The sequence below is a fragment of the Trachurus trachurus genome (genome assembly GCF_905171665.1).
Source record: "Trachurus trachurus genome assembly, chromosome: 7".
Classification (NCBI taxonomy): Eukaryota; Metazoa; Chordata; class Actinopteri; order Carangiformes; family Carangidae; genus Trachurus; species Trachurus trachurus.
In genome coordinates this window covers 25,115,038-25,140,437 of record NC_139901.1, presented here as the reverse complement: position 1 = coordinate 25,140,437, position 25,400 = coordinate 25,115,038, and the positions used below count along the sequence as shown (strand labels likewise).

General features: G+C 43.0%; 1 protein-coding gene across 1 annotated transcript; it reads left to right on the top strand.

The window, feature by feature from the left end:
• Positions 1–2,981: 2,981 nt before the first annotated feature.
• Positions 2,982–25,299, top strand: dlgap4a (discs, large homolog-associated protein 4a; the record flags this gene model as incomplete). Its single annotated transcript, XM_083975150.1, has 11 exons — positions 2,982–4,193; positions 4,815–5,053; positions 5,447–5,524; positions 6,125–6,272; positions 7,766–7,985; positions 18,988–19,406; positions 19,630–19,727; positions 20,558–20,994; positions 22,651–22,742; positions 23,981–24,133; positions 24,814–25,299. 11 exons carry the CDS (start codon positions 2,982–2,984, stop codon positions 25,036–25,038), a joined length of 3,321 nt encoding a protein of 1,106 aa, XP_083831276.1. The 3' UTR covers positions 25,039–25,299.
• Between the last annotated feature and the right edge of the window lie 101 nt (positions 25,300–25,400).

Sequence of the window (25,400 nt, the reverse complement as noted above, 5' to 3'; positions counted from 1 at the left end):
TCCCCACGTTTTGTTGCATTTATTTTACATTCAGTACAAGATGTATAAGTAAGATGTGTTTTGTAATGCCAGGCACAGCCAGGCCTCTCACATGGTCTTGGCCAGAGCTCGGTCCTTCTGTTTGGCTCCTCGTGTTGACTCACCTACAAAAAGCTACTGTCACATCTCATTATCCGTAATGTTTAGTGGTGGTTGTGATTCTCAGTTCACCTTCACACACACCAATCGACTAAATGCTTGTATGAGTTTTTTACCCTCCAAATGACCCTTTACATGGCAGGAATACGCAAACAACCTTAAGATCACCGCGTGTACTGCTGCATAAGTGGACCGCTGCTGCAACCAATACGGCTCTTCCGTGTGTATGAGGCCATGTGAGGTCACGCAGTGCGTCGTCGCTGCCGGTGAAAGAGACGTAGCACCCCTGTCATCCAGTGATGGTGCAGTAGATAATTCCCACGGCCAGTTATTGCTTCCCTGCGGTGCGTGTGAAGCGACGGAGACACATATTTTTTGCGAACATCACACACAGTCCAAGGATTCATTCACCTTGTAATTATGCAGGCGCCTGCTGGCCGCCGTCACACAGACGGACAGATGCACTGAACCTGTGACAGAATCACACCAACTGTGAACATTATTTCTTTCTCATCTTTTACCCCTGCGATGCTCAACACTTGACAGGGTTTTTCACTGGTGCGGTGTACGGGTGGGTGGGTGGGCGGGTGGTTAGCACATTTTATGTGTGTGTATGTGTGTGTGTCAGTGTGTGTCGGCGTGTAGGTGTGTGTCAGTTCGTCAGCAGCAGCAGCAGTGGCGCCTACGGGACGTTAACATGTGTGTTCACACAGTCAGCCCGGGCGGATGAATTACAGCAGGCTGCGCTGTTGTAAAAAAAAAAAAAAAAAAACGCTGGTGTATTTGTCAGCACACTGCTGTGCCGGAGTCCAGGAACACTGACTCAGATAAGTGGCTGCTCTCACACTGTAGAGAGTGTATGGGAGGTCAGAGAGATGTAAGAAGTGGCAAACCAACACAGAGGAATGAAAATGTGTGCAGTTAACATTCCACATTCAGCTCCCGGGCAAGATTTCATGCTTGCTGTGGGAGAGGGCTCTTACCATTGACTGATCGGTGAGTCACTCCACTGTGATACAGACAGCATCTGTTAGAGTGAATTTAATGCAGCATGGATTTGCTGCTGCGTGAATTATGAGTTTTCACAACCTTGACGCAATGTCACTGTCTGTTCACAGTGAGCTTTTAGTGAGTAAAGGCCTGTGAGATAGAAAAGAACATGAGACGCCCTAAGAATATCTCTATTTGCCTTTTTTGTGCGTTTGTGTTTCTGCATTATTCTGTTGTATACAGCTGTCAGACCGCTGCTGAGCTGCTGAGGCACTCCGCCAGGCCACGGTGCTGTTTGCCTCTATATGGCAGAGATATATCACACCCAGCAGATGACAAAAACAAATTAAGGACTATGTTAAGATTAATTATAGTGGTCGCACTGGAAACTGTGATACATATCGACTAGGAGGCCATATTCTAATTAGCTTTATCCGATGGAGGCAGTAAAGAAAATGGCCATTAACCGTACATCAGAGCTGTCAGTCACTGTCAGCTCCCTGGCGATCTATTTTTACCAAGTCTTACTCACAACAAAGAGATCTATAATAATACCAGGACAGTTGGGTGAAGTTTTATCAGATTGAATTAAGCTTTTATTTCTGCTTGTATCTAATCTAGATGCAACCGAATCTCAGCTATGAAGTATTTGCCATTGCCCCACTTTTTTTTTTCTTCTGTTTTGAGTCAGCATTAGGGAAGATTTATTGTTCCCCATGGTTAGAAAGTAAATGAATCACAGTTTATCCCACACTAAATAGATTTGAGAGGATGGCGAGGCACCAAAAAAAAGATGAGGTTTCACTTCCTGCTTTGGAACAAATAGCGCTTCTTAAACATAAAGCTCATTTACATGTATGAGTCACAGAGTCGTTGTTCTGCTGTGTGCATTGTCAGCAGAGCAGCTCAGGGGCTGTACATCTCTGTGATCTCTCAGATCGGGGGCCCCTGGCTATCTGGTCTCAGTTCATACACTAAACTGGAAACACTGTGAGACTAATGTGTGATTTTGTTTCATTCTTTTATCTCTTTTCACCCTCGTTGTTCTTATTTGTTCAGTGGAGACAGTGAATTGTTGCACGGTGAACCACTTAAAGCACAAACATATAGTGGCATGTACACGTTTGATTATCAAACTTCAACATTTTGATTTTGAAATACAATTGAGGATCTAAATACCATGTTTTTGTGTGAGGGTGAGTGTGTTTGCATCTGCTGCTGGTGCTCCACCTGGTGGTTTGTTGTGTTCAGCATCGTCTGGTGGGAAGTGACTGGGGAGGACAGCAGCTCTCTTCACCACTCAGCTGTCTGTGCTGTGTGCACCACACAGCAGAGAGAGTCGGTGACATCTTTTTTTTTTTTTTTTTTTTTTTTTAAAGCTCAACAACTGTTCTGGAAACCCAAGGACACACTGACAGAAACGGGGCTGAAACACTAATGTCTTCATTAACTTTAAGTATAGATGTGCAGCGCGCCCCCTCTGAGGCTTTATATTGTATGCAAATGACATTTTACTGTTATGCACTGTTAACTGTAATCTCTGTAAAGGGACTAACACTGGCCTCATTTTAGTGAAAACTGCTGAGAGAGTCGGCCACTAAACGAGGATGAAACTGGTTATTCCAAGAAAATAGCGAAAATGTGACAGAAATATACCCAGGAGTGTTGTTAGTTACACTTTTAAAAGTTTTATTCAGAGTGCATGCACTAAATAGCTGCACCAATTAGAATCTTGCATGTTTAATAGATTATTTCTTTGTCTTTTTTTTTTTTTAACTTTGCAGGATGAGCCCTCCTGGTCTGTAGACCCGTACTGATTGGAGACATGTTCTAAGGACGACGCCTCAGCCACCATGAAAGGGTTAGGAGCCAACCGCAGTCGCCACCTGTCCGACTCGTGTGAGCCGGCGGGATGCCCACAGAAACCTCTCTGTCCCCTAACCTCAGACCCTCACAGCTCCTTCCTGTTGAACCCCACCTTAAACCACTATGGCACTCTGGACCCACATCTCCACCAGTACACTCCCACCAGCCCCACCGGCGTGACCCCCGACTGCCTGCTGCCCTTCAGCCAGATGTCCAGCAGCAGCACCTTCCCCCGTCTGCACTTCAGCTCCCAGGCCGACCAGGCCGACTGCTCCCAGGCCTGTCTGGGCGGCGGCGGTGGAGTCGGGCAGGGCGGCAGGGCGGGTACGCTATCCTCCTCCTTGTCTATGGGTATGGGCTTGGGTCTGGGCAGCCTCACCGGCGCTCCTATGATCACCAGTGGATCGGCCACCATATCCTCCGCAGCCGCAGCCAAAATGAACCGGTTACCCTCCAACCTTTTGGATCAGCTAGAGAGGCACCTGCCCCTGCAGCGCGACGGCTTCAGCACTCTGCAGTTTCACAGAGGGCGCATGTCGAAGCAGCGCAGCGAGAGTCCGGGACGCATTCGCCACCTGATGCACTCGGTGCAGAAGCTATTTGCCAAGTCCCAGTCCCTGGAAAACTCTGCGATCAAAGGCAGCCTGAACGGCCGCTCCGTTGGAGGGATGAGTGGCTCCATGTCGGGCGGTGAGGACGGTGGTAGACCGACTCGCAGGAGCAAGAGTAAAGACAGGGCTAAAACTGAGGGGCCAAAGCAGAGACCTAGGCCCAACGCACTGGGCCTCTGGAGCTCCGACGACGCCCTGGACACTGACACTACCAAAGCGGGCACTATCGCTGTAGGTTACCGCAACCCACTGAGCATGATGACTCTTGGCAGAGCGGTGTCGGACAGCCAGGCTCCTCCCAGACATATCCCACAGGGCTACAACACTATTTCTGCACATACTCTCAAAACCTCTAAAAGCAGCAGTGACCTCAAGTTCCTGGCGTGCCCGGCGACACAGGTAGGGTGCAAGGACGAGGACGGAAGAACTCGGGGAAGCAGGGACGACACGCTGGTGAAGAGGGGCTCCTGGTCCACGCTCACCCTCAGCCAGGCCAGGCAAGTGTTGCAGAAGGGCTCTGCTACAGTCAACAGGACGCTGCTTAAGTCTAAGTCATGTCACCAAGACCTGGCACAACAGTTCCTTCAGGTAGGAGGGCCAGTGAGTATTCTCCTTCATCTTCATCTTCTTTGTAAGTTTGCATGACTCTCTTTATAATTTCTCTTGAACTATTGGTTTTATTTATCCTCTGGAAAACACTCCTTGCTTTCCCCTAATAATTTGATTAGATTAACCCTTATTCTTTTATATTATATACACTTTATTCTCATCCCAGGCACAGTTTCTTTTTAAGTATCATTGTTGCACCTGCCTAAAATCATTTGATTTGATTTGATTTGACAGTCCAGCAAAAACCATACAAACTCACATACACACTTACATACATACATACATACATACAGGTGCATATGTTACAGTGTCAAGAGCAAGAAGGTGTCCACCCGTGTCTCCCACTCAGCCTCCAGAGTGTGCATAAAACCAGTAGGCCAGAGCAGCACACTAATAAATAAATAAAATCTAGATAGTACATTTATAAATGAATTTATAAATAATACACTATCGATTGTAAAAGGGAAAAAAAAGATTCAGTTGTAGAATCATGCTGTAAATATACATTTTAAGAATGCAAATTAAATCAGACAATATAATTTAATATAATAATATATATTACGTAAAAACGTCTTACAACTGTGTGTTTTCATAATCTAGGTCCCACTGGGCGACTGGGCAGGAACTTTGGGTCGCGGCCGGACTAAAGGAACCGAGATCCCCTGTCGAAGGATGCGCAGTGGCAGCTATGTGAAGGCTATGGGAGACTTGGAGGACAGCGAGGACTCGGAGGGAAGCCCCAAACCGTCCCCTAAGTCCGCTGCCCGTCGCCAGAGCTACCTGAAGGCCACCCAGCACTCCCTGAGCGAGCAGCAGCAGCCGCCGCCGCCTCCACGCAAGTGAGTCCCTCAGGAAATCCACTTTGAGTTCTCACCTGTATTGTCATACTCATTGTTTTTGCCATAGTTGAGTTTGTGCTCTTTTACGTCACATTCATTCAAACAGAAGTATAGGGACCGAAGAGGTATTTGCTGTTAAAATAGTGGGAAGAAGCTTTTTTTTTTTTGTTTTTGTTCCATGTCCCTAAAGGTATAGTCAGCAGGTGGCAGCATCATGTCACAAACAATTGTCTGCAAGTTCAACGCAGCTAGACCTGGAGGTAGAGATGCAGCTTTTACTGACACAGGACAAGACATGACATGCAGTATCAACTTTTTTTTTTTTTTCGCTACAAAAGCAATAGGAGGTGAAATTTTTTGCTATGTGTTTTGCCCCTTCATCCACACGGACAGGCCTCGTTGCTACGCTCTCATGCGGGAGGATTATCTGTGGTCTCCTCTGCAGAGTGCATGCTCTATGCAGCATCTGAGGTCAGTGTCATCCGTAGGCAGGCAGTGTGGCCCTCCACCCAACCTCACCTGCCCCCCCACCCCCCCTCAACCACCACCACCACCTCCACCTCCGCCACCCTCCTCCACCGTTAACGTCCAACCCTCCCAGTACTTTTCCTCTCTGCTCTCGTGCTCCATTTCTTACCTTGCAGGTACCCTGACTGTGGTGTGCTTAGTGTTTTACTCTTACCTGCTTCCTCAAGCCCCATGCAAATGTTCCATGGAAATCACTCACCGACACACCCTGCTGCTTATAGTGCCCACACATTTTCACTAACACCAGGTATCCGTCGGGGCAAGCCAGAACAGAGGAAACATCTTGCAAATTTCACAGATTACTCAGAAAGTATATTTATAAAATCATATCGTGCAGTTTTACTCCCAAAGTTTCCTCTGTGCTGCTATTTTAAAGCCTGGCACATATCACTATCCGCACATCTCAATTTTATTTAATTTTTAAAAAATACCCAGGGGAGGGTAATTTAAAGTTTTCTCCTGGATATCATCAATTAAACACAGCCCTCACTTATTCCGGTCTCTTGACTCTTGAGAGGCTGATTATTCCTTTCACTTCCGCAGCACTCTGCCGTCCCTGAAAGAGCTGTCGACTAACCGGAGCCTTGATAACTTAGACTGCCTGGTGAGCCCGCTGGAGGCCCCTCCTCGCCACAGGAACAATGATTACAGCCAGTGCGCTGCCACACTGGGCAGAGGCTCGGCCGCTCAGGTATGTCTACTGTCACACATCACTTATCAGATGTGCTGCTGTCAGAGGAGCATGTCACCGTTTTATTATACGGTTGGAAAGGATTATTCACTCTTGTGTGTCTGTTAAACCCAAGAGGTGTAGATTTAAGTCACGATCGACCAACTTTTCAATAACAGTATAATATAATACAAATATTAGATATAGCTAATTAGACTGACTCCAGGGAGACAGTAAAAGACGACTGAATAGGATCAATGGTATCATCGTGAGGAATACAAAGGCACAACTCTGAGGTTTAAGCCACTGAGAGAGAATATTTAAATATACAGTACATAATGCCTACTGAGGCCGCTGAGAGGTGGTGTATGAATAAGCCAGTTGGGAGCGAGCTGGTGGAATAGAAAAGATGTTTGAGTGCATTTGCAGATTTTCAAAGTGGGACGTATGCCTCGGTGTAAAGTGGAGGAGGCTGGTTGTATATCTTCTTCAGCAGGAAGCAGAATCACACACTAATGAAAAGAGCCCGTTATGGAGAAGGAGGAGCATCAGTCTGTATTTTGTACATGGGAATTTACGCATCAATCATACGACTGAAGGATTCAGTTTCCTTTAAGATGACAGTTAGGTCAATCAGAATAAAACATGGATGGGCAGTGAAGTACAACATTTGGAGTGAGTGAGTGAGTTATATTCACGTTTATGTGCCAGTCACAGCACTTTCATATTTTCCACTAGAATGCCAAACATAAAAATAACTACTACTGGTCGTTTATACTACTATATGTCTTCTCATGGTGCTTAATCAAAGGTTTCAGATAGCGCCGGCTGTCACTGCATATTCCCATCATACAATGACAATATAAATCCTCACAACAAAGAAATACTGGCAAAAAACAAAGCTATTATGAGTAACTCAGACAATTCAGCAGGAAATATCTTTACACTGGCCCTGAACCAAGAACTGAGATTTGTCATCTCTGTATTGGCTTTCGTAATTTGATGTTGTTTTGACACCATTTAATATGTATTTTTAAAAAGCCATCACCCATGTCTATGAGGTCGTTTTTTTATTCAAACTAATAGTTGAATCACTTGTATTTTTATTCATATGTATAGACAGTGGTAGAGAATAATCATCCATCTATCTGAGAGCTACAGTTACAAGATACTTTTCAGAATAAGACTTAATGTAAATTAAAACAGCTACAATATTAAAATGCTATTTACACAGTGATTAAAAAAGTATTAAACATCAAATAATGTCATATATACAAATATAACACAGTCTATTTCCTGTAAATAAGTGTTTCTGTGATAGTACTCTTGTATTATTATTAAAGTAGGATTATGATCAAGGAGTTGAGTGTTTTTACATCATTATATTGGTCCTTTTTACTGAAGTTAAAGATCTGTGTGTGTACTTCCCCCACCACTGGGTATAGGCCTGGTGAATGCATGTTTCTCAGTCTGCCCTCTGCCCTCAGCGTGTGAGTCTGCACACGTTCTTTCAGGTATGTGGGCAGGGCTGTGGGCACTCAGTACCGTACTGTGACGGCGAATCGCAGGCCGTGGAGGCTCTGGATCTGCCTGCGCCGACGTGCTTCCGGTCTCGCAGCCACAGCTACCTGCGGGCGATCCAGGCGGGCTGCTCCCAGGACGAGGACACAGCCTCCGTGGACTCAGACTCACCACCACCCACCACCACAGGTTATAGCTACAGCTCCAACACCAGTGAGTACCAGTGACAGGGCAAGGTGGGACAGAGCTGCTGAAGATAGATTACAAATAGCCGAGGGGGAGGGAACACGTGCCAAATATCATCAACACATCCATTTACCCTGCTTCCCTGCATTTTGTAAGCAAATGAAAATTGGCGATAAGACACTTTTTTCTATCATTGGAATCCATCAAATATAAAAAAACAAGAATTAAAAACATATTCACTTATAAAGTATATAAAGAAATGAGAAAACTCTGTGTTTTTAGATAAGAAGAAAAATAATAATAATACATATTGATAATAGACAGTACAGCATATATTTGTCTTCTCTTCAGGTCAAATTTATTTCCGGTGTTGTTTCTGCATGGGTTAGTTTATTTAATTCTGGGCCAACTCTGCTGAAAGAATTTGCTGTACTTAGAAATGTGTAAAACATGAGGTGTAGAAAATAGAAAAGATATTAAAAGAATGGTTACACTTCAATCTGAATGAGGGGGTGTGGTTGTAGTTTTAACAAGGAAAGTGCAGGAGAGAGAAGGTCCCTCTTGTGAATCACTGAATAAATGAAAAAGCTTGAAGAGGAAAAAAAAAAACAAATCACTTTTTTATGTTATCTGAACTATTGTGATCTGTAGAACTTGAAACTTTGACGCTATTTTGCTGCTATTACATTTTTGTACTTTTTTTTTTTTATTATTATTTTTTACAGAAGTTCATCGTTTAGTAGAAAATGTTAGAATGTGTAACAGAGTTCACGTCTTTGTTTTCAGGGCACCATGTGTAATAATGTCTCCAACAAGTAAAGCATTACCATGTTTTCAGATTAAATGCTACTTTAGAGTTTGGATTATATGAACATTAATGTAAAACACAAATGTGGAAAACATCAATCAACCAAATGATACAAACAACTCATACTAAACTAAACTCTTCTTTCTGGGATAGTCATATACGTGTTACAGTTGTGTGCAAAAGTTTGGGCAGTCCTGGGAAAATGACACATAAGTGCAAATAAGTATAAACAACCCCTGCAGCAAACAGACAATAACAATGAGCCTATCATCAAATGTTAATGCTCTTGAGGCTTGAGTGATGTCCCTCACTTGTATGTCACTTTGGATAAAAGTGTAATTTGCTGAAGGTTTGGGCTCCATACTGAGCCATACAGCCTGCAGTTGCTTTTAATGGCAGCGAAGTGTCTTCCTGTTGGTGATTTATCACCTTTCACCCACTCTTCACCTCACCTAAGGTTCTGGGATATTTTTAGCCTGTCTGGCACACACAGCATATTGAAGATCTCTCACAGATTTTCAATGATGAAGTCACTGAGGGCCGTTCCAAAAGAGCTCCAGCTTGTTTTTTGTAGTTGTAGTAGTTGATTGTTCACCGGCTCACCGCTCTGTTGTAGAAGCCTGCTGCCTCCTTTCACCTTCACTTTTTCTAACCTAATGCATGATATTAGCTTCCACAATATGCTGATATTTCTTCCCCTTACTCCCTCCCTCTTGCACACTGCTGCTTGTACTGATTTAACTTTTTTTTTTCCTTCAAATTTTTTCAGTTTATGAAATAAAAAGTAACATGGAAATTAACAATTGAAGAAAGGCTCATTTTTAATGTCCATTTGCTGCAGGGGGTTGTATTGACTTTTTTCATCTCCTAAATCTGCACAACTTTTGCACACAATTGCATGTATTATTGCTTCATATTGTATGCAGTGAGATTTCATGATTTATTTTATACCACAGAATGCTCATTTGCTTTTACCAATATGTATTATTACAGTATATTACAATGTATTACATAACATTATGGCATTTTCAGCTATTGCTATGCACAGTAGACCATGTGTATGGATTCCTTGCTAGACTTTTTACAATTAACAATTATCAATAGCATTAACTGTTACACAGGAAGATAATGGCTGGATTAACCTGTTATGGGGTCTCCATTAACCTCCATTACACTGTACTTTGATCACTTCCCCCCAGCCAAGCATTCAGAAACCAATCAATAGGGCTTAAATCATTAATTGACCAATCAGATGTTTAATTGACATGAAATGAATCAGCCACATTTCTGAGAACTGATGAATTGTTTCTTTTTTACATTTTATTTATTAGCAAAAGTTCAAAACTCTCAAACCAAATTCTGATTTTAAATATAAACATTTGCTTGTTTTCGCAATTTTCTTTCATACTATTATTAACTAAAGATAATTTGGAGTTTGACGACTGATTTGACTAACAAACATCAGGAAACGATGATGAGCATATTTCACTGTTAGTCACTTAAAAATCGATTTTTAGTTGACACATGGGGTGGGGTGGGTGTTAAAATACAATTTAACAAATAATGACTACAATATGGATCCTTCATAATTTATATCCTAGTAGTACTTCAGTGGTGCAAATTTATGATGACAGAAATTACATAGATCCAATATGCAGGAGACCCTGTTCTGGGGTGTAGATCTATATCCAGTCTTTAATATGGGGATATACCGATTATATATTCTTTATTCCCATTGACAAATATTATGTTGTTTTATTTTGTGTTGCCACTGCGGTTAGATGCATTAACTGTCACACAGACTACTTATAAATGCTGTTGCCAGTTCGCTTGTGTGGCTCGTGTGAGGAACAATCCAAAATCACTCATCGCTCCTATATTGTAGTTTATCTTTTTGTCTAGACTTGAGTCTGTTCCCGCGGCGATTAGAGACAAAACGAAGCGCACCTACCGTGAACACATCCACAGAGAACGTTGCCCCGAGTCGTGAACCAATCACGTTCCTCATCGGTTAGCTCGATGAGCCCAACCGTCCAATCGCTGGCAAGAAGCGGCAAACGGGGAAAACGTGGACTCCAATCCTCGTCGTCAAGGGCGTGTACTACAAATCTTTTCTTCACAGCGTCGTTGTGTATCTTACGGCAGGACACCGTTGCCTGTTAGTCTGCATCTCGTCTGCATTTCATGAATGAACTGAAAAAATAAGGATTTTCGACCCCGACCACTACACAGTAAGGGTGTTTTTCGTCGCTTTTCATTAAGTGGCCGTTATTGTTCTGACTGTCGGCTGTTGTTGTTGTCGGTGCTTTAGCAACGGCGAGCTAACACGAGCTAATGGTCTGGTGGTAGGTTAGCTAGCTAACGTGGATGAAGAAAGGGGGAGAACCCCTGATATGAGTTGTTAGTAACGTGGCTGGCTGGCTGGCTGCTGCTAGCCCGGTGGTAACGAGATGAAAAAAAAAAAAAAAAAAAGCAAGAGTGGGAGCGTGTCTTTGTTGGCTCACTTACACCGTCTACTATGTAACGCCTCCGGCTAACGTTACTCAACGTTAAATACCCTGGTTGGTGGTAGCACAACGGGCTAAATGTAGCCGAGGCGTTAACAGCCCTAGTATGGACACGGACAGCCCAGTAACCGGCTAGCCCGGCTAACCAAACCGAACCAGTCACATCTGTGAAAGGCAGGTATATTTTCTAACAGTGGCTGATGATACACTGTGTAATTACAAACTACCGTGGCTCTCTTTGAGTATCTGGATCTTAAGTTAAGGGTTAGAGATGTTTAAATCATTAGTGTCACACGAATCAGTAAAACCGAAAAAAGCACAATCCTAGATGTATCTATAAATGCACTTAACCTGGTCTGTTAAGTTAGAGTATTACAGTAATTATATCAAACCATTATGTTAAAAGAGGTATCATTAGACGATTCTTTTCTCACGTCCCAGTCTCAGCATGTGACAGTGATGCGAGCCCAGAGGCGTGGAGGAAGCTGGGAATCACCTATCAGCTCATTTACAAAGTCGAAGCTGACAGTTTAGATTACAGATTGTGATTTATTTCATCTCGTTGCTTTCTCCTGACTGGGTCAAAGTACCTTGTCAAATTCAACACGTTGTTGTCTTTTTTATTGGCAGATGATAACGACTCCCAGTGTGTCTTAGTATTCCTCTTTTATATGACATAAGAGTATGAGTAGATCCAGGTAGTAATCTTGAAACTATATGAAATGATTTCTTCTTTTATTTTACTTCCGCTGCAGTTGCTATTTCTGGCAACAATTTCATGTGTCATTTTTATTCAGTAGCCAGATACCATGTGTTCAGACCTGAGGACACAATCAATAATTTATCTGCTTCCTGCCCTGTGCAGTGCTTTGCAGTTCAGCAGTTAGGACTGGCTTTTATACGGACCACCTGACACAAGAAAGATGTGCTTACAGAAACACACAGGATCAGAGAGAAGGATCATTTTCCCGTGCTCATTCACACTATTGTTTCTGCCGATTGGGGGGGGACCACTCTGTATTTGGTGTTTTCTTATGCATCAGACAACTTAACAGGCCAAGAGGAGTCACCGGATATGTTGGCTTTATAACTTCATAGTAGCCACAAGGCGTGTTCATTGTATTCACCGTATTACACAAGACGTGGTGTGTCTGTGCATTGCCATGGATAGACTGTGAGTCATCCTCCACAGTATTACACACACTCTTCCTCTCACTCATTGATGAGGTAATCTCTTGACTGAATGGGCGAAGCAACTGTAATGTCACTGTAAAATCTGCAACAGACAGGCTTCCTAATGATATGTGTGTGGAGTTATCATTTAACATGGTTAGACAGCATAGTAAAGACATCTTGACTTCCCTTAACTAATGATGTACTGCTTGTCAGCTACTGGGGTGGAAATAAATGTTCTTGTTCTTGTGGTAGGCTACAGAGGGAATGGTCGCTTCATCCAGTTTTTCAGGAATTGCTGCTTCTCTTAGTCGAATGTGATAGTTAATTTTGAGTTTTGGTTGGCCAAACAAACAATCTAATAGTATTATTATCCTGGAGGTATGGAAATCTGAGTGGAATAAAAGGTATGTCAAAAATCGACTAGCATTTAATGGATAAACAAAGTAATCATTAGTTGCAGCCGTATTTAGGTTTTTTTAGGGTAGGTTTCAACTTCATCATGTAGTTTGATTTGTTGACCACATGACAAGAGTTGCACGTCGTCACAGCCACCCTGATGTAGACTAAAATATAAATTGCACGTGTCTAATTGCAGCCATGATGGTCTTGTTTCTGTCAAGCTGAGATAATAACTCACTAATTAATGTGCTTTTTTTAATCAATGTGATGATGATGTTGGAAAAATACATTTTCTAAAAAGTTATTGAACAGTTTTGGATCTAACGGGAATCTTAAGTCGCTCAGGTGTGCTTGCGTCGAGAAGTATCCCAGTTTCCCATCCCGAAAGGTTTGACCTCAGAGCCACATGTCTTGTGTCTTTACATCAGCTGATTAGGTCACAACGCAGACTGCTGCCCGAGTCCAACAGGTCAGAGCCACAGGAGGTCTTAAGGATATCGGCATACAGCGGATAAGAATGAACAAACCAAGTTTCCAGCAGTGTAAAGGGTGGACTAAATGATTTGTCTCGGTTTGAATGGCTGTTCTCGGGGGAAGCTATTCTTTGCCTTTTAAAACTTTTATTACATTCACTTTTGGGATGCCACCCACAGTGGTAGCCTATGTGACGGAGAAGTAGCTTGACCGTCGGTGAAATCAAAGCTGTTTGTGGTGTTGTCAGTGTCACTATGATGGTCTGTGTGTTGTGTAAGTGGTTTACTTTTTTCTGTCAGTGTGTCAGCATTGTCTACTAACTGGCAGCCTGCCTGTCTCTCTGTCTTAACAGATCATACTCTCTGTCATGATGTCTGTCCCCCATGCCGACGGGTTTTCTTTCCTTTCTGCTCACACTCCTGAGCTTGTTTCCTATTCATGAAAATCAAAGACGTAAAAACATCGGTGAACACATTTTCTTTGGTTGATATAAATCATATATACATCAAAACAGATCAGTTATAGCCAAAAGCAGTAGCATGGAAACCAAAAGGCTTTAACTCGTCATTTTAATTTACACGGGGACTTTATGCAGCTCTGGTGAGCAGCGCCATTAATTGGTTTTGTCATAGGAAATGGTCTCATTGAAGCTGTCTTGTTATCTAATATTACATCAAAGCTACGTACTTCTGATGCAAAATCGCCTATGCACATATAGTATATTTGTAATTTCACCAATTCCCCCCATGAATAATGCAAACGTATGAGTAGAAATTGAGTTTTGGGTCAGTTTTTGAAGCTAATTAAACATGTCAATTTTCTGCTTATTTTTGAATATGCAGTATTCTGCTGAATGATGCACCTTGGGTGTTTAATCTCTTTGTCAGAAGTCATGCTCAGCCATGTGTCCTGGGCTAATCTTTCAGTCTGCAACTCCCACAGCCTGTCAGCCTGCCATACTACCTTACAATAACACTGCTAATCTTGGACAGAGCTTCTGCTACCACCTCTTTTCATGACACTTGGCCTATGTCCAGAGTTACACAAAGGTTCATGATCCACAATAAGCTACAATTCAGTTTAAAAGCCTTGATGTGTACTTGTGCTTTTGTGTGAATTGAGCTTGGGGCTTTAGCAGAAATGCACGTGGAACCAGACTGTCTTACCTTGCAAAGTGCACTCTGTGGCCTAATTAACACACTCAAGTGTAAGATGAATTCACTCAGGAATGAGCTCAACAGTAATCAAGACTTCTTACATCCCAAACCAGAATGCCAATCTCTGTCGCCTAAAATGACAGAGAAACTAATTCTTCTTTAAAACAGCTAATGGCAACAGCGCTGAAACTAGTCAATCTTGTCCACACAAGTTTTAGTCTGTGCTGTGGAGGGCCCATTAGTGGTCATCTGATCTCTCTCAGACAGACCTGTTGATGGAGCCAGTGCATATGCTGGGTCAGAGACTGCATAGCTCTCATAAGTGAAGCAATTTAGTGAACATGTGATCATCATAGTGGTGTTGACAGTGTTGTAATAGATCCTAATTGTTTTCAGTGAGAGAAAGTTCTTGGGGCTCTCAAATAAACGGCTCTCAGACAGCTGCTGTCCTCTGTTTGAAAATGTTGAAATAAAATAAAAAAAGCTTTCTTTTCCCTTCTTCCTACAGCTTTGCTGCCAGTTTCCCACCATAGTTGGACTAAAACTGAAATTCTACGCAACTTCCTATCAGCTGTGGATCTTCTGATCAATAAGTAATGATCATGAAATCTTAATGCAAAAAGCAAGTTCAGTGAAAGATTTATTGAAACATGTGTCGGTGGGCTATTTTTAGCAGCACAGCCGATGTAACAGTGCTGACTTGTTTAGCTGTTTCTTATCAATTAAAGGTCCTTGAGCGTACAATGACAAGATATAAAATGAAATGCTGCCACACTCTCCTGATGGCAGACTAAAGTTGGCATTAGTTTAATTCACAGTCTGCTAACTGTAATTTCTTGTTGATCAAAGATGTTACGCAAAGAATGATATTACAAATAATAAAAGAGTAAGCAGCACCCATAGTTATTCGGTTAAATGAAGAGCTTCAGTCAACAGCTACTTGTATCAGTTTGTTTAAATGTTACCTAATAGGTCATTAAGGAAAGGGGGAGGCTGTTAAAACCAGCTCTCTCCATACAAAGAAAGGCAGCCTTCTTATTCGTTTGAATGAGGCAATGATATAACATAGTGGGGATGCCATTGTAGAGTGCTCTAGCTAAAAGCTGCAGGGTGGTCTGGCGAAAAATTTGGATTTGGCTCAGCTTGCTGCGACGCAACATCATCTAGCAAGGTGCTGCGTTTGCCAGTCAAATACATGCAAACCCACATTCCCACAGGATTACTTTGTGACGTGAATGGTGTATTTTTTTACTGTGTGCCTCACAATCATCGCAACGGAAGATAAAATGACAGACCTCATAACTTTCCAGAGTTGTAAATATCCTCTCCGATAGTATTATGAGCCTCTGAGCAGTGTTTGAAACGCCACGATATTCACATGTATGCTGTAGCTACTGCCGAGTTTGTTTCAAAACAGGGCCGATGTCCTTCTGCTAACTCTGTTATCGGTTTCATTGTTGCTATATCTTAAAAGGAACCCCAACTATGATTACCTATAGGCCTGAATAAACCATGCTTGTTCTCTTCTACGTAAATATGTTTTGGGAAACAGCTGATTTGGAAATTGAAGCTCTCGACAACACACGCCTTCCCTCTCGCTTGTCATGGAGAGGCGCAGTTGCTATACACTTTGCCCCACGATCGCCTCCTCATGTCTTTGATCTTCTTCATTTTGAGGTTTGGATTAAATCGTATACTGTGTGTTGTCACCCTCACCAATGTTGCGTTTGGGTTCGAAATGAAAAGGTTGGACAAACGACATGTTTGTTGCTGTAAAATCAAAAAAACAGGACCGGTGGAATATGCGGGCAACCATTTGACGTCACTCTCAATTACAGTGGCGACCTTCCGGTGAAAATATAATTTCAAATTGTATAAAAAACGAAAATCAAGAATGTATTCTGTGTCACATTAATATTACTGATATCAACATTAATTTTATACAGCCTACAAGTCATCATAGTCGGGGTTCCTTTTAAAACAATTATGACATTTCAGGCTCAGTTTCTGTTGCTTACAGTTTTCCCCGGCTGTGTGTAGTGTAGAAATTCGGCACAGGTCCAGCCGCTGACCTGCTGTGGCAGCCAGCGTTGGAATTTAGCAGTTAATCATTCACATCTCTAATTTGCACTGTTGTTCATTCATGCGTTCAATAGCCAGGCCTTGATTGTGTCAAAAGACCGGATGATTGAAGGTGGGATGACCTTTAGGGTTCTGAAGGAGGAAATGTTTGGGCTAGGAGGCTGTTTGCTGGCCCTGACCCAGACATCCAGGGTCTGGGCAGCTTTTTCATCAACTAATTACCTTTTGGCACAATCTGTATAGGCAGACATCACACCACATATTGCAGTGGAACAGAAAAATGGACTGTGCTGTTTGCTAAAATGTGCAAATAATCTGCAATTAGCCCATTTCGCTGTGACCTATTTGTTGTTGTTTTTGCTCATAAATCGTGCTATTGTAGAGCTGAGTGAGAAAATCACGTGCGTCGTCAACTTTTCATGGGTATTTAGCTCAGAATAGATTAACTGTTTCAGTGTAAATGTTTAGAATTAATTTTATAGCTCTGTGCGCAACAGACGCACGCAGACACAACAAATGGGAGGCATGTGTTACAACTCGGGGTGTAATAGGACACATTAACTTTGGGAATGTCATGCATCTGTGCTATGAGGACCACAAGAAGTGTCTCATTCTTTCAGAATAGATGTGCTGTTGTTGGTTGCATGTGCTCTCTGACTGCAGGTCAGGGCTGCATGAGCGAGTCACTCATGAACTACATGGACTGGATTCCACAGCCATGTTTGTGTATGTTGGTGGGATTGAATGTGGGCTTTACTAGAGCAGTGACTCAACGGGCTGATGATGGAAGTGCAGCGCCCTCAGAATTATAGGGTGTTAGGTTGCTATTTAAATTGAAACCACTACCGGAGAGAATAAACACTACATTTTCTTGAATTACCTTTCTTGGTCAGCTAATTTTAAAGACATATTTTATCCATCATGTGTGAGTGAATGCTGTAATCGGGCAAAAGTATTTGCTGCGTGTTTTGCAACCCTGTCAATCAGAGATTACCGAGGGACCAGCTGTTCAAATAGCATCTATATGTTCTGCCCAAACACACCCCCTAATTCTGGGAGAGAGCCTGTGGTTTTTCTTGGTTTCTCGAGTTGATTTACTGTAGTTAACTGTGTATCATCCACCACAACCCTGCAGTCAGACTGATGACAGGAAAAGAGGCACCAGTCTCATTCCTGGTGCCTGAGTCAGATTGTTCTTACTCACTAGTAGTAATCCCCTTTTGGGCCTTATTTTTGGTTTCTCTTGAAAATGTATGAATCAAAGGTTCATTCGTCTGGGTCAGAGTGTAATTAAGTGTTAAACGGTTTACAATATGTAGGCATTAGTGACTTATATCTCTCATAATAAATTGTCTGTTCATCATTAACACAAATAATAGTCAAATTGAATTTAGTTTCATTATTATTTAGAAATGATTAATGTTTGGTGATCATATCATTCACGATATTGGGAAAAAATGTAGTATGTATGCGTGAGCAAATGTGCATTGCATCACAGAAATCAACGTGGTACCAAATATTAAAAATAGCTAATGAATAAAAGTAGGAAGAATAACAACCATGTCTGTCTGGTACAGTTGGACTTCATGCTTTGCATCAAACAGCTACTTGTTTTGGCTGAAACTGCAGTGAGAGCAGTGTCAGTGAACCAAAACAGTACAGATGTGGGTCGGATCATGGGAGAGAAGTACAGAAACTGCCTATAAAGCTTCACAACGAAAACAAGAGCAGCAGATTTCAGTGACTACACTCTCTAAGATAGCAAACCTCCTCACACTGTAATATGATCTGTTGTTATTATGAATATATTGATTGTAGCTGCAACATATGGCATATTTCCCAGCACAAATGCAGTCCCTGTGTGTGCACTGATATGATTTTAACATGTAGTCAGACTTGTGTTTTAAATACTGTAAATGTTGTGTAAAAGATTGTTATCAATACATGTGGTGATTTGTGCAATCGTGTTACACAGGATATCTGTGTTGTTTGGCTCAGCTTCGCGGTGCTTCAGATGCCGGAGAAATGCAAAAATGAAAAAGCACAAGAAGGACATTTTAGTTCCCAGCTTTCGTTCCTGGAACTGTCGGGTTGAAAATGGCTTTGGGGACTGTCTGACAGGACGACTCTCTGTTCTCTGCTCAGAGCAAAAGCACTGTGAAGGTGTGGCATGTAAAGAAAGATCCCTAGAGACAGACTGACGTCAATGGAACACAACCACCAGCAGGTTTATACAAAACATGGGAGGTAGCCTGAAGAGCATCACTAATAGAGGCAGCAAGAAGGGCAAAGTGCACATTTGTTTTTCCGATGAGCCAGGTTTATGGCTTTATATCTGGCACCTAATAGACACCAACTGATGTGGTTTCTCGCTCTAAACCCATTTCTCTTTCTCTGTTTTTGTTTGTGCTTCTCTCCGCCAACAGTCGGCAGTAGGAAGGCTCCTCCTCCAGTCCCACCACGCACCACCTCCAAGCCCCTCATCTCAGTGACGCTGCAGAGCAGCACAGAGTCGGCCCAGGACACATACCTTGACCAGCAGGACCGTGGCAGTGAAGTCAACAGCCAGTCAGGACGCAGCAACTCCTCCGACAGTCTCTGTAGCATCCGCACGGGCAGTCTGGCTAAGGGGACCCAGCCTCCACCAGCTGCCGTCCCCGCTGCAACCGCCGCGAGCTCCGTACCTCCTGTTCCAGCCCCTCGTGACCTCCCTCCCACCATCACTGTTATTCCCGCCTCCGCTTTCATTTCTACCCTGCCCCAAAATGATACCCTGAGCACTGGTGTCACCCCAGAGCCGGCCCCGACTGCACCCAAGAGGAAATTGTCCTCAATCGGAATTCAGGTGAGATTCATCTACTTTTATAGTGGGATAACAGTGTTTCCGCTAGGATTTTTTTAAGGAGTGGCGGCGACAATAATAAAAAAAAGAAGATATTTGAAGGAGTGGCGGCTAGGATTTAGGAATGGCGGCCCGCCACTTCAAAATTAATGTATAGGAAACACTGGATACATTTAGGCCAGGTTAGAAATGAGGCTAAAGCCCACAATCACATTTTGTTTTTCAGGTGGATTGCCTTCATCCTATTCCAAGAGAGGAACCAACACCCTTGGCCGCCCCCCTGAAATTTCAGTCAATTGGAGTTCAAGTGGAGAACGGCAGGCCGTAAGTATACACTCACAACTGCCAGTCCAGTTTTCATAAAGATGTTGCAAAGATGGGATGTTCAAAATCAGAAATGGATAAATGGATTAAGGGTATCATGGCTTAAATATATAATGGCACTTAATTGTTTACTATGTGACTAAATGTTTCTGCTCTGCACTCTGATACTGATCTATTATCTGTTGATATTTTATTGAAGATTTATGATTTATTATTTATAACAGACAAATAGAAACCTATTTTGATTTCTGGGAATAACAGTCATAATTTTGTTATGTAGATGTTTGACCCTGCCGTCAGGCCTGTGTGTCCTGTGTGTAGCTTTTCCCTTCACAACTGAGCACACTCACTACTTTGCTTGTGAATCTGCAGGCAGTGCTAAGTGAGTAGCTAAGGTCATTCAGCAGTCAGCCTGGCAGCAGCGCAGCTCTCTGATGGATGTCTATCTACTCTTTGTTTCGACTGTAGTGAGCTGAACGTAGTGAGAAACTGGCCATTTAAACTTTTCCAGAGCACTATAATTTCCCTTAATCACATTTGTTTGACAGCTCACTTCCTTTTCTCCTGCTCATTATCTCTGAAGCCAACAGTTTACCACTATGTTGTATACCTGATCTGTTGCTAATCTCCCCGCTGCCTCCATCCTCAATACAGAGTCTCCTGACTCTTTGTGTCTCTGTGGAGATGGTGCTCCACCATCATCTGCCATCAAGTGCTGTCAGTTGAACTCACTGACCTCAAACTGTTACAGTGAAATGTGGTTGATGCACTTCATTGTCTTATTCATTTGACCGTCCGTCAAGAGCTAATGTTTGTGCGTGTCTCTGCAGTCTCAGCCGGGACAGCAGCATGGCCTCCAGACAAAACACAGAGACTGAGCCTCAGGAGCCGCAGGACGCCGCGCCAACAGTAAACAACATGACCAACTGCACCAACAGTCAAACGGTGAACAGCTCTGCGCCCAACGGACAGGACAAAGCCATGGAACAGCAGCCCCTCAAACACACCTCACCCCCAACCAGGATATCCAACTCAACCCCGGAGACTCTGGATCCGGCTTTAGACCCGTCCTCGTTGCCCCCGCCAGACCCCAGCCTGGAGACCGGAAACTGCTGCGCCCACGGAGATACTGTTCCACCCAGCACGCCATCTTGCCTCCGAGATGGCAACTGGTTTCTGAAGCTGCTGCAGGCGGAAACAGGCCGCATGGAGGGCTGGTGTCAACAGATGGAGCAGGAGACCAAAGACAATAAGATCTCAGAGGAAGGTTAGTGACAGAATCACATAAATTGGCTATCAAAAAAATGTAGGATCTATTCACATTTGAGATTTTTATGTGCACATAATGTAGATTTGGGGCTTCAAAGTACTTTGACTGATAGTTAGCTCATACTGTATGTGACCCAGTTGGCTACATCACATACCTGATGGCAGCATCATGTCTTGGTTTTCCATCATCAGCAGGGAAGGAAAACACAGAATCAGAAAAACAAGGTGTAGAAAAGTACAGCAGAAGAAATTAATTGATCACGGAGAAATGCACCAAAACTTTTAGGCCGAAATTGGCCAAAAAATCATTTTCGGTTTTCGGCCCAAAGACTTTTAACACCAAAACAACACGGCTGAAACAGGATGTCGTGATGACGCAAGCAAAAAACGCGGCCAGCATGTCGCCAACATCTGAAATGCCTCCCATTTCTGCTGGAAATGCTGTACATCTGTACATAATGTAGATTTGGGACTTCTAAGTACTTTGACTGATGGTTAGCTGCATATACTGTATGTGACCCAGTTGGCTACATCACATACCTGATGGCAGCATCATGTCTTGGTTTTCCTGGGCTGTCAGGGTCGGCCATTGTCAGTGCTTCACAATAGCAGCGAAAGGAAAACACAGAATCAAAAAAACGAGGCACAGTGTAGAAAAGTACAGCTTGTCAAGTCAGTGATGTGAAGAAATGAATTGATGCTCCTATTACTGAAGTTCGCAGACGGATGTTGACCCTGGACAATGAGGCCAAGCAGGACAAACTCAATACTGCTATTGACTCCCAGTAATGCTGCTCATTAGAGTGGGAGTAAGCTTTGTTTTAGCAGTGATAGAGCCACCGCCGAGTCATTTCACTTCCTCCTCTCCCAGAATACCACTCAGGCTTTTAGGCAGATCTATCTCTGCAGTGTCTTAAATATGAATGAGCAAAGAGCTGACTAGCAGTAGAGGCTCCATCAGATTATCATTCCTCGTGCTCTCCGTCGACCTGAATTATGAATTTCCATTTACATGCAAATATTAGGCACAAAATAGCTGAATAAAAGTAATTTGTTGTCCTCCCTCAGATTGAGTTAAAAGACTACTGCTAAGGAAATGATTTACTGTCGCTGTTGAATAGTAAATGTTGTGATAAATATTTCATTACTAGACAACAGGCATAAATCCTACGCCGTCACCCCCCCATGTCTTCATGTAGCTCTCTAACCCTTTATTCACGGCATCTCTTAAGTGCAGAAGGACTCGTGGCTTTACTCAAAGTAGTAGCAGCAGCAGCAGCAGCAGCAGCCTTTTATGTCCTCCTTGTAGAGATGCATCTCTTTTTACAGCTCTCAATGTTTAATTCTTGTACAGTACCAGTCATCTATGAGTGGGATCGGCCTGTACTCTTCATTTTTGTCATGCATTACAAATAACATACATTGTACTCTGCCATCACACACTTTGTTAAACTTCCACAAGGCCGTCGTGTTTTATTTTTGTGGCTGAGACATTGAACAAAGATGAGAGGTGGAAGTACTCTACACATCACAGTCAGAGTATCAAACACATCTGATGATCTGGTTGGCAACAAGATGCATCGATCAGCGACCGATGAATCGGGGCGTCCCTCAGCTTGTTGGTGATTTTTCATGTTCTGCTCTCTTTTTGTAGTGTTGGGAACGATCCGCAGCGCAGTAGGCAGCGCTCAGCTCCTCATGACAAAGAAGTTCGAGCAGTTCAGAGGCCTCTGTAATGAGAACTTGGTGAGTGAATCACTCTTGGTACACCGCCCTACTACATGTTTTTTGTTACCCTCTCAAATTCTCATTGATATCAATTGCTTTCTGTCTTTGTCCGGCCAACCTAATTTGTCCAATACAAACTTCCTATTATTATATTACATTTAGAGGAACCCGAAACATGAAATCCTCAATTACTTAGTCAGTCAGATTTACTGTAATAGATGATCACTTTACTTGATTCAATTGTTGGCTGTTCCTTCTTGTCAGACTCTCTCTATTACAGGTCTAATATTGCTGAAATTTAATCATCTGAAAGTTGATTGGTGTCAAATGTGTTTTCTCTTCATCCATTTGCTTGAAGAGAGCCTCACCAGGAAGTGTGTGTGTGAGTGTGTGGTAGTGCTGCACGATAATCTAATCGCGATGTCGCGCCGTGCGATTACGTAATCGTACGAAAGAGTGCGATTGGCGATTTAAAGTCTACATAAATGTGCGACCGCGTGATCCTGTAAACGGGACTTTAACTCCTGTAGTGTGTAGAGGAGCCGCAAATGTGTGCAGCATAGCAGACTCCGTCAGTAGTCATGTGACCAGCAGGTCTGATCATGTGACGACCCAGCTGGCAGACAGCGCTCCGTGTGCTGCAGGACCGTCTCCCCGTGATTACAGCAGGTGTGGAGCTTTATCGTCACGGAGAGAACTGTGTTTTCCTCCGCAACATGTGCAGTGCGTTTAAAAACGAGGAGGTATATGCCTGTTGGGGCGAACGACCAGAAACCTCCGGTGTTTGGTTTTCTTTTAACTGTCTTTTTTTTTTTTTACGGTAATAGCCACACTCATTTGCCGTGTGTGTGTGTGTGTCTGTGTGTGTCTGTGTGTCTGTTACCTGTGTGCTGTGAGAGGAGGGAGGGGGGAGAAAGGCATTGTAATAAATGATGGCTTCGCAGTAGACTATGAAACTGCACAAAAAGTTACCTATTTTTATTTAATACAAAGATACTGTAAGGAAACACTTATTATTTGAGAAATACACTCCTAAAATATGGTTATTTCCTGTGCTGTGCTCGATAATCAAGCAAATAGACTCCTTACAGCATTAATTTACAATATCGTAATCGCAATCGCAATATTTTCCACCATGATCGCGATCGCACATTTTTATCAAATAGTGCAGCACTAGTGTGTGGGGACAGATGTGATTAATTCTCTCTGATATGGTCAAAGCTGTTCATTTGTCACTTCTCTGCCCCGCCTCATAGAACATGAACGCCAACCCACGACCTACGGCACAGGACCTGGCGGGCTTCTGGGATCTGCTGCAGCTCTCAATAGAAGACATCAGCATGAAGTTTGATGAGCTCTACCAATTGAAGGCCAACAACTGGCAGCTCCCTGAGAAATTAGAGAAAAAGGTGATGGTTTGATGCCTAATTATGCTTTATATTCTGCACAGTAATTGTGTTTAAATTCTTTGGTTTATTATGTGATGCACACAGAGAACTTCATATAGAGTTTACATCCTGTTTTTTTTAGTGCAGTGACTGTGGTGAGCAAGAGATTTGCAGTGTAGTCAGTTTGTTAAATGTCTGTAAATGAAATAGAGAAGACGACTAAGAGTCTTTCTTTAACTTCCTTAAATTTGTCTTGACTCATAAAATATGTTATGGAAAACACAAGCAGCTACACAACACACAGTTGTTGTGTGTCTCAAGTGGCCTTCTCTGTCGGTGCTGTAGTCCCAACAGGAAGTTCTCAGGATGTGCACATCAGCTGCACCTGAGTGTACCAGATATCTCTAGAGATAATGCACAAAGCCACCATAGGAAACAGCAAAGTCCCTTAACAACTCAGTGTAAAACCATCGACTGTGGCTCAATAAATTTATAAATTATTTCATAATTTTCAAGCATAGATTAGTTTATCTCTACATAAACTTTTAATATTGAAGTCTACTCACATAACTTTATAAAGATACTTGCCAGTATACTCGAGATATCTTACAAATAACCCTGTGGAAACAGCACTGAGGCTGTTTTTAGCTCGTTCCTCGCCGTTATCTGACTCCTCTTCCTTCTTGACACGATTTCCTCAGGATGAAAACAAGCAGCTTCCATCTTCTGTGCCAAAGAAGCAGTCCAAGCCCAAACTGTCCGCGGGGAAGGACAGGAGCGTGGACTCGGCCGTGGACAAGCAGCGGCAAGAAGCCCGAAAACGGCTGATGGCGGCGAAGCGCGCGGCGTCAGTACGACAGAACTCCGCCACGGAAAGCGCCGACAGCATCGAAATCTACGTCCCCGAGGCCCAGACCCGCCTCTGAGAGCGAACCAGCATCGATCATCGAGGAGGGGAGGGGAGGGGGGGGAAAGAAAAAAAAAACGAACAAACAAAAAAAAACCTGACTCACTTTAGACATTCATTGACACAAACACACAAAACAGATCTGAGGCGAACACATAGACGTACAATGGATGCACAGAGGCCGATCCCTCACGGCGGCACAGGAGAAACGTGGGATCAACAGGGCAACAATCCAGAATAATGCAGACCATCACCCGGCTTCCGTGGGACAGAAAAATAACATTGACAGATGTTTAATACTATTGTTATTATTGACATTATTGACATTATAATAATTATTATCTCCTAAAGTATATCAAGACTGTCTTAAATGTGCAAGTA